At 45.2% G+C, this 16117-nt stretch overlaps 1 protein-coding gene and 1 long non-coding RNA gene across 2 annotated transcripts in view; one reads left to right on the top strand and one right to left on the bottom strand.

Moving 5' to 3' along the window:
• The window catches only part of dnmbp (dynamin binding protein), a 55826-nt gene that overhangs the window by 31199 nt on the left and 8510 nt on the right, over positions 1-16117 (top strand). The window contains exons 5-6 of the mRNA XM_056296693.1: positions 8931-10445; positions 13105-13112. Of these exons, the coding sequence (XP_056152668.1) occupies positions 8931-10445; positions 13105-13112 (1523 nt within the window). The remainder of the gene's footprint in view (positions 1-8930; positions 10446-13104; positions 13113-16117) is intronic.
• Positions 620-10934, bottom strand: LOC130127532 (uncharacterized). The gene is made up of 3 exons (XR_008811833.1): positions 10895-10934; positions 2509-2588; positions 620-905 (listed from the first exon to the last, which is right to left on the bottom strand). It is a non-coding gene; the product is annotated as an uncharacterized LOC130127532 (long non-coding RNA).

Raw genomic sequence — 16117 nt, 5'->3', positions numbered from 1 at the left:
CTGAGTACATATGTCGCCATCTTAAAATGCTATGACTGCAAACATTCCCAAATCCTCTGTGAATAGTACACATGGCCATTTAAGCTCTAGTTAATGGTCACACCCATATTTGATCATGAAACTGGTCGTTGGTTTCGGGGGTTATGCAGCTGTATTGTACTGTATTGTTTATAAGGGATGGGGATACCTGCAGTCAGTTTAGACTGAAGATGTCGCTTAGTTGAGTGATGAAACGTATCTGTCAATAAACGTATCCAGATGACCTGATTCAGCCTTCTTTGATTTTCTTACCTGGATTATTGAGCGTGCATCAAGACATGCAAGTGTCCTGTATTTTTTCTGTCTCCAACCATGTCTTTGCAGCCGAACTGAGGCACACAATCAAAGGCATTTGTGTTACAATGTGCATAGATGGACAGATAGAGGGACAGAGAACAGGGGGGTGTGCAGTGTGACAGACAGATCTTCTGGCAGTCACACAGAAGTTGCAAGTGACACATAGGTACTTTTTATATACTTGGTTTTATTCATAAAACATCAATTCAGAAAAAGATGAACATAGGAAATATTTTTACATGGCAATTTGAAAAATTGCTGTTGTTGAAGTCGAGACTGCCTCGTTGGACTTGAAGCATGTCCGTGTGGTCTGAGGCTAATTGGTTGCAAATTGCTTTTGCCACTCCATGCTATCTGGGTTCAGCATCCAGTCTTTGGCAGCCAAACACTTTATCACATAGGTACGAGCTGCATTCCTGCACATGGTGAGAGGCTAAGCAACGCACATGGGCCTCCTGTTTTTCCACTTCATCTCCCTTTCCTTCTCTGTTCCTCTCCACATTTCCTCTTTCATCTGCCTTCCTCAGTTTCCTGTTTCTCTCCCTCTCTTCCACCAAATCTTCCATCACCTGTTATAAAAAAGAGTAAAGAAAAAGGAAACGGCAGCGGTGGTTTTGGGATTGTTAAAATTGTGGCAACAGACAGAATATGGCCCATGCTGGAGTGGGACCCAAAGTGTGGTTCTGGCGAGCTGTGGCGTGGCCCATGTCACATGTCTTCACCTGGTTCGGACACTTAGTGAGGCCCAATCGTGCGCAAGGTAGGCTTAAACTTAACTTGGTTATGTGAAGTGAAGTTGGTACAACTCTTCCTGGTTGTTAGACAATTTATTTACTTTTTAAAAATTTATTATTTTATTGTTTTAACTTGTTTATTCAGGGAAGGTTGGCTTACCTCACACCTATGCTCTTCTATAGCAGTACCCTTCATACTCCTTACACCAACACACGCTAACTCCTGGGAGTTGCCCCGTCTAACCAGGGATCCATTGTTGGTATCATTTGGAGTTGGATTTTTTTTTTTGGTTTGTTTTGCTGGAATTTTCTCCCCATTTTTTTTCCCCCAATTGTATCCAGCCAATTACCCCACTCTCCCAAGCTGTCCCAGTCGCTGCTCCACCCCATCTGCCGATCCAGGGAGCGTGCAGACTACCACATGCCTCCTCCGATACATGTGGAGTCGCCAGCCGCTTCTTTTCCCCTGACAGTGAGGAGTTTCACCTGGGGGATGTAGCACGTGGGTGCTCACGCTATTCCCCCCAGTTCCCCCTCCCCCCCCAAACAGGCGCCCCGACCGACCAGAGGAGGCGCTAGTGCAGTGACAGGACACATACCCACATCTGACACAGACATGGTCAATTGTGTCTCTAGGGATGCCAGACAAAGCCAGAGGTAACGCAGGGATTCAAACTGGCGATCCCCGTGTTGGTAAGCAATGGAATAGACTGCTACGCTACCCGGACATCACACTAAGCCATCTTGAGAGTAGCTGTTGATGGATAGGAGAGTGTTGGTTATCTTCTTTCCCTGCCCAGATTTTCTGAGCTAGCGACCTTTACACTAAAAACAATCCTGTTACAAACTGTCTATACGATCTCTAGACCTCCAGCGTATCACTATAGAGGAATTCCCTCACATAGGCCATGGGAAATAAGTATATTTTGCAATATATTCAGACTTATTACTAATAGGCTGTGTAGTTAGTACAAATCTTGCCTTTTTTGGAGGGGGGATAATTAACAAATGGACACACATTTTGTTAAAAATAAATTAAAATGGCATTATTCAGCTAAATTTGCGTGCTAACTGATAATGGAAGGATGTTCATCCAAATGGTTTTAATGATCAGGTGTCTGCGAATAGCTATATTAGATGAGTGATGAAACATTTCTCTTAGTAAACTGTGTCCAGATGAACTGATTCAACTTTCTGTGAATCCACTAAGACAAAAAGCACTTTAAGGCCATTTCTAGTCTTTTTACTTTGTTCCTTCAGTAACTGTAAAAGATCATAGTTACAATTTTTTTGTTGTAAACAGATTACACAAATCCTGTTATATATGTAATCTGTTATTCTACAATGCTGTCCATACCAGAAATTTTGAATTTTGCTTGCTGTCAATTGAAGGGACAAGATGATATGGGGAACAGGGTCCTTTTGTTGCTATGGTTACCTGTGAGGACCAGTCAACATAGTTTCTATTCAGTCATCACTTTGGAGCAGGAAAACAGGAACTCTCTGAAGCTTGTTTCTCTGCAAGACAATCATATCACATATTCAATCTACCTTTCACTTGAGATGGGTGTGAAAATGTTGGGTGTGAAAATGCAATAAGACAGGCAAATGTTTTACGCTAATTTAGCTTCCAACTTGAACAAGGAAAAACATCTATACCCAAACCTCCCACTTGAGACTGTTTAAACAACAATTGTTAAGTAATGTATGATCTTTGTTACAGGTTCAGCTGCTAAACAAGCATGATTATTAACAGACGATCAATGTTGTTACTTTGACATTTTTCTTCTTTCGTACTCGCCTTACATAGAAGAATGTGCACGTCAAGCGACATACCAGCAAGGCTAGTCACACTCTCATATATGTGCATGTGTGTAGACACGTGCTCTCTGTCAGGAGCGAGTGTTGTTCTGTGCTCTAGCAGGGTGTGTTTCCCAGTATGAAGTGTGGGAGACAACGAAGCTTATTGTTGCAGAACAGCCCACACCGCACTAGCCAAGGACCAGTTCAAAGTCCCGAGGCTTGCTTTGCCAAGTGATTTTATAGCTGATATACAATTGCAGGAAAGAACGTTTAAGGTGTTCCGTCCCCTACCAACACGGGGAGCGGCAGTTTGAGCCCCGTGTTACCTTCGGCTTGGTTGGGCATCCCTACAGACACAACTGACCGTGTCTGCGGGTGGGCAGCCAGGTGTGGGTACTGCACTAGCGCCTCCTCTAGTCAGCCGGGGTGCCCTTTCAGGGGGAAGGGGGAACTGGGGGGAATAGTGTGATCCTCCCACGCGCTATGTCCCCCTGGCGAAACTCCTCACTGTCAGGTGCAAAGAAGCGGCTGGCGACTCCACATGTATCGGAGGAGGCATGTGGTAAGTCTGCAGCCCTCCCCGGATCGGCAGAGGGGGTTGAACAGCGACCAGGACGGCTCGGAAGAGTGGGGTAATTGGCCAGATACAACTGGGAAAAAAAAAAGAGGAAAAAAATTAAATAAAAAATGTTTAAGGTGAAGAGAGGCAACACAGTGTGAGCTATGACGGAGCCCACCGGAAAGAGTTTTTCTTTTTTTTTCTCTCTAAATTTATTTCAGATTTTTCCCTTTTTCTCCCAATTTAGTGGCCAGTCGATCCCTATTTTAGTTCAAACACCCACCCTCGTACTGCATGTGTTTGCCAACTGCATCTCTCCGGCCGGCAGTCTCAAAGGATTCACCTCTCCACTTTCGTGACAAGGCGAATCCAGGCCAAACCACTGCTGTTTCCGACACACACACACACAGACGCGTTCATGTGACGAACACAAGCCAACTCCGCCCCGCTCCCAAAGACAACGTTGCCGATTATTGCTGCTTCATCGAGTCCGGCCATAGTCGGAACTGACGAGACTGGGGCGCGAACCCCGGTCCCCAGTGGGCAACTGCATCGACACAAAGCCGATGCTTCGACCGCTACACCACCGCGGACCCCAGAAAGAGTTTTCCTATGGTGTATATGGTTGTAATGGTTTCCTTCAGTCTGAAATCCTTGAGAGCTTTGACCACTGTTGGAACAATTTTGCTTCGGTTGCATCATGTAGCGTCCTCATGAGAGATGTTGTTTTTCTTATCATCATTTGACTCATCTCCACTTCAGTACTTCTCCTCTGAAAGCTTTGCACTTTGCACCACGTCATAGTTTTGATGTTCTCCTGGTTTATTCCATGTGCCAAGAAAGTGAGTGAAAGCATGAATGTGGGAGAGGAGAAGTGGCTGAGTGAGTGACTGAAAGGCTATTTGGGAAGAAAGCTCGGTATCGGTGAGATTCTCCGATTGTTCTCAAGTCTAGATATGGTGTGCTGTGTGTCTGCACGTGTGTGTGTCTGTGTGTGTGTGTGTGTGTGTGTGTGTGTAAGGAGAGTACATTCATTTGTGTGTTAGATTTGATAATCGAGAGTAATCCAAAATATCAGTCATGAAATAATTTCATCGGGTGCCTTTTAGCAAGTATACATGGACAATGAAAACTGTGATGAAGAGTAAAGAAAATGACCAAATTTTGAGGAGGCTGTAACTGTCTTCAAGCTAATTAGCATTCTTTAACACCGTTACATGGTGTTATTATTTCTTTGAATAAAAGTGAACCTTTTCTTAAAAGTAGACCTATAAAAGGTGTCTACGATGCATGCTCAATAATCCAGGAGAGGAAATCACAGAAAGTTGAATCAGTTCATCTGGATCCAACGTTTTACAGGAAACATTTCATCACTCATCTAAGTGACCTCTTCAGTCTCAACTGACTGCAGGTATCCCCACCCTTATAAACAATACAGTGGCATAATGACCGAAACCAACAATCAGTTTCATATGCAAATTGCCATAATTAGAGATTCAATGGTCATGTGTACACAGAGGGAATAGTAGCGATCACAGCATTGTAAAATGGCGACAAATGTACTCTTAGGGCCCCCTCCTCGGTTTGGGGGACTAAGAGACGCATATTTTCCAAACACTGCGTCTCGGTTGCTTTCAAACCCCACACTGCGCCAGAAATTGCTCCACCCCAAGGATCGGGTCCTCCGGCACAAATGGAGCAATATAGTGTACGCTGTTAAGTGTCAGCGTACACTGTGTGTGTGTGTGTGTGTGTGTGTGTGTGTGTGTGTGTGTGTGTGTGTGTGTGTGTGTGTGTGTGTGTGTGTGTGCGCGTATGTTTTAGTTCATGTGTTCCCCTTTCTTTTCTCTTCCTTTCTTTTCCTTTCTCCACTTTTAATAGGGACCAATTGGGTTGAAATTAAAAACTCCTTTCAATGGTTCACTTGAAAGATCTCTCTCTCTCTCTCTCTCTCTCTCTCTCTCTCTCTCTCTCTCTCTCTCTCCCACTTACTCTCTTTTACTTTCTCTCTCAGGCCATCTCTCATCCCCCCTCCCTCTTCTCCACTCTCAGTAGTCAGTGTGTTTCCATCTCCTCCACCCCTCCCTCTCTCCCTCCACTCCCCAATTCAAAAATATGCTAAAGCACTACAGCCTGGTTTCTTTAGCATTGTAAATAGCCTTTGTATCTCCTTAAATCAGCAACACACACACACACACACACACAAAAACTGAAATGTCTTGGGGGTGGCCTGTAGACAGTGTGACTAATACAACCCCATTTCCAGTAATCGAACAGCTTTTCCCAGTGTGTTGAATGGCAAATAAAGGCTGTGACAGATCATGTACATAGTCCAACACAGACGGGGAATGTTGTGCTTGACATTCCTCGAGTTGAAACACACGCACGTGAATGCAAACATGAGTTTCGGTCATGTCATGCCACTGAAAGCTGAGATGTTGGATCCTGATAATTAAACCGCGTTACGCAAGTCGTGAACAACGTCCAGACTACGATTTCTGATGTTCAGCCTGCGTAGTTCAAGTATGTCTGTGCATAGTGTGTGTTTTTGGCCTGCACACTGGATGAAAATCTATTTTAACAGCATTGTGATTTCATATTGACTCTTAGGTTTAATTTTGTTTCTCGACCCATAGAAAAATATCTGCGTTGGTAGATATTTGTACAGTTTTGCTTATCTGAAATGTGCAAAAATGTCTTTCTTGAGCTGCCAAACCCTCCTCAAAGAAATTTCTTTAAAATATTGACATTAAAAAAAAAAATTTAACAGGTCAAATTGGGCAGCACGGTGGCGCAGTGGTTAGCACGGTCGCCTCACCGCAAGGAGATCCTGGGTTCAAGCCCTGGGGTAGTCCAACCTCGGGGGTCGTCCTCTGTGTGGAGTTTGCATGTTCTCCCATGTCTGCATGGGTTTCCTCTGGGGGCTCCGGTTTCCTCCCACAGTCCAAAGACATGTAGGTCAGGTGAATCGGCCGTACTAAATTGTCCCTAGGTGTGAATGTCTCGGCCCTGTGATGGACTGCTGGCCTGTCCAGGGTGTCTCCCTGCCTGCCGCTCAGTGACTGCTTGGATAGGCTCCAGCATCCCCATGACCCTGAGTAGGCTAAGTGGTTTGGATAATGAATGGATGGATGGAATTTGAGTCCAAGTTCAAATTACTTCATAAACATAAAAGAAATTTTTTTTAACGGTGAACGGACAATTTTTCTGTGGTGTGTTCTAATGCAAAAGCTCTTCTCAAAGGGTTGCGTTTAATGAATTGTAGAACACATTATCCAACAATGTTTTGTTGAACAGTAACTAGCTTAGTTTGTTAACTTGTTTTCAATCACAAGTCATCTTGTTTTTGATAATCCACATTCAGCTCAAGGATCCGTGTTCATATTGACACTCAGATGGTTGTCACAAAACCCCTGGGCATAAATGCTGTTGGGGGGTAATCAGACAACTTTTTTGTGGGGGTCCGCGGTGGTGTAGCGGTCTAAGCATCGGCTTGGTGTCGATGCAGTTGCCCACTGGGGACTGGGGTTCGCGCCCCGGTCTCGTCAGATCCGACTATGGCCGGACTCGATGAAGCAGCAATCATTAGCAACGCTGTCTTCGGGAGGGGGGCGGAGTCGGCTTGTGTTCGTCATGTGAATGCGTCTCTGTGTGTGTCGGGAAAACAGTGGTTCGGCTTGGATTCGCCTTGTCACGAAAGTGGGGAGGCGTCTCCTTCGAGACTGCCGGCCGGAGAGATGCAGTTGGCGAACGCATGCAATACGAGGGTGGGTGTTTGAATTAAAATAGGGATCAATTGGCCACTAAATTGGGAGAAAAAAGGGAAAAATCAGAAATAAATTAAAAAAAAAAAACTTTTAAATTACATTTTGAATTGACTCATCAAGTTGACCCCATCTTGTGTGTGACCCTCTCTGCTGTACATTTGTGTGTGTGCGCGCTTGCATATTTGTGCTTGCATGTGTGTGGGTCTTTCCCTGAATATTTGGGTGCGTACATTTGGGTCCTTTAAACCTGTCCCCTGTTGAAGAGAGTGAGGGGGAGGATGGATATATTATACTCTAGCTTTGTGAATAGGCCGGGGTTTTTTTCTCACACTGAAAGATAGTGCCTCCTCTGAGAGCGGGGACGGTCCTCAACAATAGCTCATTGTAGGCACCAGCGGCTACTTTTTCAGGCCTCTATACGCTCTGGCATAATCAGGCTGTGTGCCATCAAATCTTTCTTAACACTCGCTCTCTTTGTGTCCGTTTTTCTAAACACATTCTCACTTTAAATGTCCCCTGGGTGATCTTTTACATTTATCTGGTCCTCCCGTCTTTCTCCCCTCACTCTGTCCTTGATTTTGATAGTGAAGAGTTTTGCAGCAAAATTATGTTGAGGTCTTCATGTGTGAATGTGTTGCCCCACCCTGAAACACAGGGCAAAGTCAAATAGCACTGCTTAGTTTCTTACTTGGTTTCGGTTGTTGATATCTTTCTGTCCCATGTTTTGCGGCAAAAATTTTGTGATAATTTCCACTGATATTAAAGATGCATGTGAATATGTTGCTTCAGGTTCTCGCTTCAGTTACATGGGTTATTACAGCTAGTAAAAATGGACAGTTAAACATGTGTTGCCTCCTGTAAAGTTTGAAAAGAGAACAAAAACAGGATAGAGGGAAGGATGGAGGATGGTTATATGGAAGTGGAAACAACTTGGTGCCAACTCTGTAACACCTCAAAGGCAGATTGTGAAGCTAGTCTCCTTCCTCTGTCAAAGGAAATCTCTAGGCAGCCTGTTTTCCTGCAAACAGAGGTAGTCACCAATTGAAATGCTGGGTGAGGCCGACAGGCTAATCCTCCACTCATGTGACTCTCTTGAATCATTAACCCAAGGAGGCCCCTCCCTCAGTAACCCCGCACCTCCCCCTGCCTTCACGATTCGCTGAGCTGTCTGGGGGGGAGGGTAAGATTTGGTTGCACAGCAGGCTGGGAGGCACTTGGGCCAAGCAGTCCTGTTAAGGAGAGGAATAGAGAGGAGCAGTGGGAGAGTTACAGAGAGTATGCCTGACAGGTGGAGTCTCCCACCATGCTTTGTTATGGAATGCAAGACTTTGAACAGAGAGAGGAAGAAGCCACATTGAACAAAAGAAATAGTAGCAGTCCCAGGCAAAGCTGATTCAGATAGAGCCATGAAGGGTCAGGTGGTTTTTGGCCACCCTGCTGGGTTTGGAGCAATGGATTGGAATTATGGAGCCGGTGACCCTGTAAAGAGAGGCAAGAGCGTGGAGGAACTTGGAGATGCTGGCTGGGCCAGGGAGAGAGAGCGGCTGATTCATTTGCAACAGTTACAGCAATTACACCAACTGCAGCAGCAGCAGCAACAGGTTGGATATCCTGAGTACAGAGTAATTGCTGGGCACCCACAGGGACCAGTGATGGTGGCGAGTCCTGGTGACCCAACTCCAGCTCCCGGCTGCCCAGTGCCTGTTCATGGCGGCCTGATATCTGTTCCAGGGGGTCCAATGGTGGCTGTAGGTGGGCCAATGTCACCTCAAGTCCATGTGCCTGCTCCATGGCCTGCACAGTGGGATGACCAAACCCAGGTTAGACAGGCTAATATATGCCACCAACCCAGCTGGGAGTATGAGGACCGGGACAAGGCTGCCGTCAAAGATAACAGGCCTCAAACCCGGGATGTCTACTTCCATCCTCGTTCAGAGGACGGTCACATAGAACTGAGGAAATCTGAGTGGAAAGGTAAACATTGTTTCTACCAAGGCCCAGAGGAGGACTACAACAACCCAGAGTGCAACAGAGTACCACAACAAAAGGACAAAAGTGACTTCAGAGGTCAAGAAAGGTACGATCAGACAGAAAAGGACAGAAAAAAACAGGACTATTTGTTTAGAGAAAAGGACCATTATTCTGACCGATATCGTCATAAGGATCATAGAGAACTTGAGCATTATGATCATAAGGACAGATGCAGCCGCAGAGATTTTGACGACAGGAAATACAAGGAGCACTATGACGATAGAGAACAGCAATATTATGACAAAAGGAAATATGATAAACATGATTTCACAGAACATGACAGTTACAACAGCCGATATGAAGACCACTATGAACAAAGGGATAGAGAGTTTTTTGAAAGCAAGGCAGATCACTATAAGCACAGGTCCAGAGAAATGATCCACACAGACAGGGATTATTATGACCGTAAAGAAAGGAATCCCTATAGAGAAAAGGAACGCTACCAGGATAGAGAGGAGGACCGCTCCTATGATGAGCGAAGAGCTAAGGACCATCATTATGACTACCGTGTTGAGGATCGATATGACCGTAGAGACAATGTCTACAAGGATAGGGATGCTTATTATGGACCCAAGAGTGAGAAGACTCGCAGCCGTTCAGGAAGGGACCAGCGTGACTTTGGAGCAGATGACCACTACGACTGTAAAGACAATGATCGATATTATAGATATAGGGATAACTATGACCATGAGAAAGATGAGAACTACAGCCAGAGAAAGAGGGATAACTACAAAACAAAGGAGTATTATGAGCCCAGGGCTGAAGACCACTACTACCGTAAACCAAAGGACCACCACAACTGTGAGACCGACGACCGCTACAATCCTGTGGAGATCAACCACTATGAACGCAGAGAAGAGGAACGTCCCTACAACAAGGCCCGTGACAGATACCGGGATTTACGCTCGCTATCTGTGGATTCACGTTTTGAGGAATACCCAGCCAAAGTTGGCAAAACGCACTGCGAGGAGTGGGTCGAGGAGCAGAACCAGAAGCTGGCGCTCAGGGAAATGCGCTCTTATGAGGATCCCATTAGGTACAGGCATACTGATGATCAGGAAAAGGGTTATGAGTCAAGTTCTGGGAGAGCAGGTCCTAGACGGGGTCGCAAGCCCGTATATGTGGGCTCATTAGATCGTAACAGCTTCTACAGGAAGACTGCTCCCAGCTCCCTGCGAAGGTCACCGCTAGTCACCAACACCCAGCAAAAGCAAGGTAAATATCAAGTTACTGTTATGTAGGAGCAGATTCTGTGTACACTGTATTAACAAGGCATTCTGTCAGGCTGTACTGTGGGTATGCGATCCATTTTCGATATGGCATTAACATGAGTCATGGATAGCTTTTGATACAAAAAAAATGGCGTGTTAACAATCCTCAGTCATAATTAATCAAACGTGACATGACACCACCTCCTAAAGCTTTAATAAACAAGCAGCTGAAAAACAGATTTAACAAAATTCAACAGGACCGAGTTTAGGAGTTTTAGTACCATTCCCAAACCCCATGCATAAAATACAATGGAGGAGTCTACACCATTGTCAAGTGTTTTCAATCTCCCCATGACCTCCAGGAGTATCTTCCAGTCGCCGCTGAAAGTGCTGAGCTTTGCTGTCAGGCTGTGTGTGTGTGTGTGTGTGTGTGTGCGCGTGTGTGTGTCTCACCTGTTCCTGGGTTAACTTTGGAACTATTTGTAGGCAGAGGAACAAGCAGAGCAGGTTTTGTATGTTCTCGGTTTTTGTTGTCTCTGGCATTGTCTCTTCCTCTCCTTTTCCCCTGTTTTCTTCTGTACTCGGCATGACGGCTGCTGTGTAATATCCTAACCAGTCTGGTTAACCCTCCCACATGACTAAAAGTCAGTCATTTTTAGCTGTGTCTTCAGTAAGGGATATCATCAAAAAGGCATTATGTGGCAGGAGTGCTGTCACCAAAGAGGAATAACATATAATTTGAAATAAATGCCACGTTGCTAAAAATGACCGCTAGAAACTAATTATTGAATTTTTAAGCCGTGACAAGTACTAATAATCAGAGTGAAATTGCTGCATTTTTGTGAAAAACAATTTCAGTTATAGTTTTTTTTATTCTCGAGAATTAAGTAACCTTGTCATCCAGATGGTTGATTTTGCAGATAATGACCGAGTGATTCTCTGTCTTGAAAATGGAGGATAAAAACAGCAGAAGTGCACCGCTTATCCCCGGGATTTATGAAGGGAACGTTATCACCACTTGTTCATATTGGCTACAGTTCAAATCCACGGACAAGGCCCTGCCAGGGATAGCCATGGAAACGTCTGAAGACTAGGTGCTTAGCAAGCTAGTTTCGATATGTTGATTGATAAAAAGCCATGGAGTCTGAAACTGCAAAATGTCCTCAAACCTAAACCAAGGTAGTACAAAACCATGTAGGGAGAAGTCTCGGCGATAACCTGTCACTGAGAGAGCACTCCGCTCACTGTGTTCGATGTGTCTGAGGAGAAGCAGGTGGCGCCCTTCAACCCTCGCCGCACTCCCCCCCAACAACTCCCCAGCCACTTACACACATACCCCCCCCCACACACACACACATACACACACCACTCACAATGACCCCCGCCACACACCCGTTACGGGAGACCAAGTATTAATCCCTAGCGTCAGCATGGTGAGTGGAAGAAGGGGGTCTGTCTGGTGCCAGTCCGTGGCCAGCACCAGGAGGACTCCTTCGCTGAAAGACTAGACTGGTGCATTGTGCGTGCGTGTGTGCGTGCGTGCGTGCATGCATACCTTTGTGTGTGCTTGTGTATGAGGAGGCTTTGGGAGGCTTATTTGAAGGATGACGCCATTTTTTTCTCAAACACATGTCCATTCACTTCTGCACTGTCTTGTCATCCTTTAATCTTGTTAAAGTGTTTTTAGCTCAGTCAGGATTTCTGCACTGAACAAAGCATTTGATTGCAGGGGGGCTAAAAACATTAGACCTTTCTGTTGCGCAGCTTATTGGGTTTCCGTTGTGATTCAGTGACATTGAAATAATTGCAGATGGCTTTTGAGGTGGGCCTACTGCCTCTTTCGTTGGGGATGTTATTCTCGGTGGTCCAAGCATTAGACTTGTCCCTGTTACTGAAAGGTCTGTAGAGCTTATTAAACTAATCACCTCAAAAATGGTGTTTCGGCTAGCAGACTTAATGCTCCCACCCTTCTGTGTGTGCGTGCTTGTGTGCACATACGTGCCCGCTTGTGTGTGTGTGTGTGGTCTTATTAGCTGAGTGTGTAGCTGGTGGTCCCGTCCTTTGTTTACAAATCTTTTCTGCCATGCTCGCAGCCTGCAAGTGTGCAGATAAGGTCATAAAACTTGTGACTATAACTGGTCGCCACACTGCCCGTGCAGGACAGAAGTTTAAATCAGTGCAGATACTACATGCATTTAGGTATTCGTATCAGTTTGAATTTATGTTTTTACTGTTGTAATATTTTATTTCTTCCCAAAGAATGTTTTGTGGGATAGGTTTCAACGTGTATGTGTCGACGCGTGTCATCGTTCGAGTTGCAGGTCCGGCAAAATTAGTCTTGTCGTCCTCTGTATAATCCTTCAGCAGTTTCTGCGATTGGTGGGCAAAGGAGCAGGAGGTGGGCTGGGGGTTAGGACAGAAAATCTGTCGGACAAGATTCCCAAACTGTCTGAAAACACCGCTCAACAGGGGACTGAGCCCGCTGCCGGCAGGCTGCAAGGTTACAGTTGGAGGAGAGGGATTTAGCTCGCCAGCAGAATGTAGGTCAAAAACTCCCTGGCAGAAAAGTCGACATCTGCACGAGACGTCCCAAGTCATTCTCAAACACGCTTAGCAGCACCTATGTGCTTTCCTTATTGGTTTACCCCGAGCCTTTCTTACAGAAGCCAAGGTGAGAAGAGCTGCACAAGAAAAACAGCAGCTGATGTTATGGGGAAAACTTCAAAAAAACACAGGGGACGTTTATTCTGGGTCATCTTCCAGATGATTTATTTGCCCTACAGGTTGCTGAAATGTGTGATAGATATTAAATTGGACGATCCTGCACACCAGATTTTCAGAGCTATGTTGTCCCTAGGTATGAATGTGTGTGTGTGTGTGTGTGTGTGTGTGTGTGTGTGTGTTGGCCCTGTGTGATGGCCTGACAGCCTGTCCAGGGTGTCTCCCCACCTGCCGCCAAGCGACTGCTGGGATAGGCTCCAGCATCCCCACGACCCTGAGAGAAGGATAAGCGGTTCGGATAATGGATGTTGACATATTTTACCAACTCTTTTTTTTTTACGGCAGCGGCACGGTGGCCCAGTGGTTAGCACTGTTTCCTCACAGCAAGAAGGCCCTGGGTTCGAACCCCAGGCCATCCCAGGTCCTTTCTGTGTGGAGTTTGCATGTTCTCCCCATGTGCGTGGGTTTCTTCCGGGTGCTCCGGTTTTCTCCCACCATCAAAAAGAAATGCATGGTAGGGTTAATACTCCTGTCTGTGCCCCTGAGCAAGGCAATGGAAAGAAGAACTGGAGTTGGTCCCCGGGTGCTGCAGCTGCCCACTGCTCCTATACAATAGGATGGGTTGAATGCAGAAGACAAATTCATTGTAATCTGTACAATGACAAAAATAAAGTGGCTTTCTTGATTCCTGTTATAAAAGCATTTAACTTGTTCTGGTTAAAATGGCGTTCAGCTACTAACGTCCAGTAATGACCATTTCAAAGCTTCGGTGCATGTTGTGCAAAAAACTTGATTACTTATCATGAACCTGCTTGTGTTGTTGTGGTGGGACGCTTACAGATGCGTAATCCAAAGTGTCTCCTTTTGCGAATGAGAGTTTTTTTATTCCCCCAAGTAGGATGGCTGATGGTGTACATACATTACATACGATCACAGCACATCACAGTTCTCCCCGGTGTTTTCCAAAACACTTTGCTCTTCACATCTCAACTTAACTGAACAATGATCCAAACTGGTTCCTGCAGACGTGACACACCTGATGTTATCGGTCATTTCTCAGATGGCGTGAGGCGTGGGAAAAGGAGGGAAAACACGAGCGTACAGTAAATCTAGGCATTACAGCAGCGTAATGGTTTTGTGGTCAGTACTGTCGGGAGCTGGTGTGCACATTTACAAGGCTATAATTGCGGTGTGATTAACATATCCGCAAAGTGTTTCTGCACTTTTATTGGATGATCATTAACATGCACAACTGGTGCTTCTGATAGAATTATTCTGTTTCTTGTAGGTAGGTTGTTGTGAAATCGTTGTCAGCAGTTGTCATAATCTGTCATGATATAACATTTCCTGGCAAATTCATATTCTGCTGACTTTGGTTAGATGATGGGATAAGCTCATGCACTTCTAAGACCATTTTATTATTGTGTTGAACAACAGTTACCAGAATATATGATGCTGCCAATTCAGTGACAAAGTCTCAAGGCAGTTCTCAGTCACATTTTGCAATGAAGCAACAAGAACCAACAAGAAGCACATTTTTTTTTCTTCCTCGCTCTAAATGTGCAGTGTTGCCTTAGGGGACTACATGTTATCATCGTGAGAACCGACGCCAGTGAAAACTGGAAGAATATAGTTTAAGTGTACAAGTCACAGTAGGAAATCCCTTATTGCATTGCATTATACAGTTTTGTCATGGGGCATCCTGGTAGCGTAACGGTCTATTCCGTTGCCTACCAACATGGGGATCTGCAGCTCAAATCCCCATGTTACCTGCAGCTTGGTCGGGCGTCCCTACAGACACAATTGGCTGTGTCTGCGGGTGGGAAGCCGGATGTGGATATGTGTCCTGGTTGCTTCACTGGTGTCTCCTCTGGTCGGTCAGGGTGCCTGTTCAGGGGAGAGGGGGACCTGGGGGGAATAGCGTGATCCTCCCACGCGCTACATCCCCCTGGTGAAACTCCTCACTGTCAGGTGAAAAGAAGCGGCTGGCAACTCCACATGTATCGGAGGAAGCATGTGGTAGTCTGCAACCCTCCCTGGATCGGCAGAGGGGGTGGAGCAGCGACCGGGCCGGCTCAGAAGAGTGGGGTAATTGGTCAAGTACAATTGGGGAGAAAAAAGAGGGGGGAAATCCCAAAAAAAAAGAATAAATTTTCATCTTTAGCACCATGACCAGCTTTCAGTTGTTCTGTACTGGAAAAGACCAACTTTATCATTTTGTCGCATATTCAATTCTTAAATCTTATTTTTCCCCAAAACAAGGAACTTGAAACATATGGATTTATTGATTTGCATTGCAAACTGGTGAAATTATTCAGCTCGATTGGTAGGTTTTTTTTTTTAATTTGTTTTAAGGAAAAACTATTTTGATACTCCTTATGATGTGGCTTGTTAAGCTATTTATTTATATTGCACGTGGGCGTTGTTCCCTTATTACATTGGCTGACAATCAGACTCATTGTTCTCTGCTTAACTAGAAATCTGAAGACTCCATGTCTGCTATTCAATGAAACGCTCATTCACAGTTTTTGGTCCCTCATAAGGTCCTCCATGCTCATATGCAAAGCTTGATGGTCTCTCAGCTTAAAAGGACATTGTAGGTGATAGAAATAAGAAAGAAGTGAGAGATGCTTGAGATTGTGGAGATGCTTCATTTGCAGCCTCGCTCTCAAACGTCCATTTTTAGCATTCCAACCTCTGCACCTTGGTGCATTCTGCATCTTCAACTTGTAAATGAGGTCACTGCTTTACCTAATTGAATGCAAGCAAAGCTTTGCATCCTGGTGTCAGAAAATGTGCACAAAACACAGATTTGGGGGATCAGATGATCAAACTTTAAATGCTGCGTTTACCAGTTTGTGTCAGTGTGCAGGACTGTGGTTTATGATACCCAATAATGGTACGAGGAGTGTGCTGTGAGGTCCTCCCAGGAGATGGAATTTGAACCTTGTGACC

Source organism: Lampris incognitus, chromosome 17 (genome assembly GCF_029633865.1).
Source record: "Lampris incognitus isolate fLamInc1 chromosome 17, fLamInc1.hap2, whole genome shotgun sequence".
Lineage (NCBI taxonomy): Eukaryota > Metazoa > Chordata > Actinopteri > Lampriformes > Lampridae > Lampris > Lampris incognitus.
Note: the sequence above shows the minus strand (reverse complement) of the source record. Positions and strands in the feature narration are given on the sequence as shown.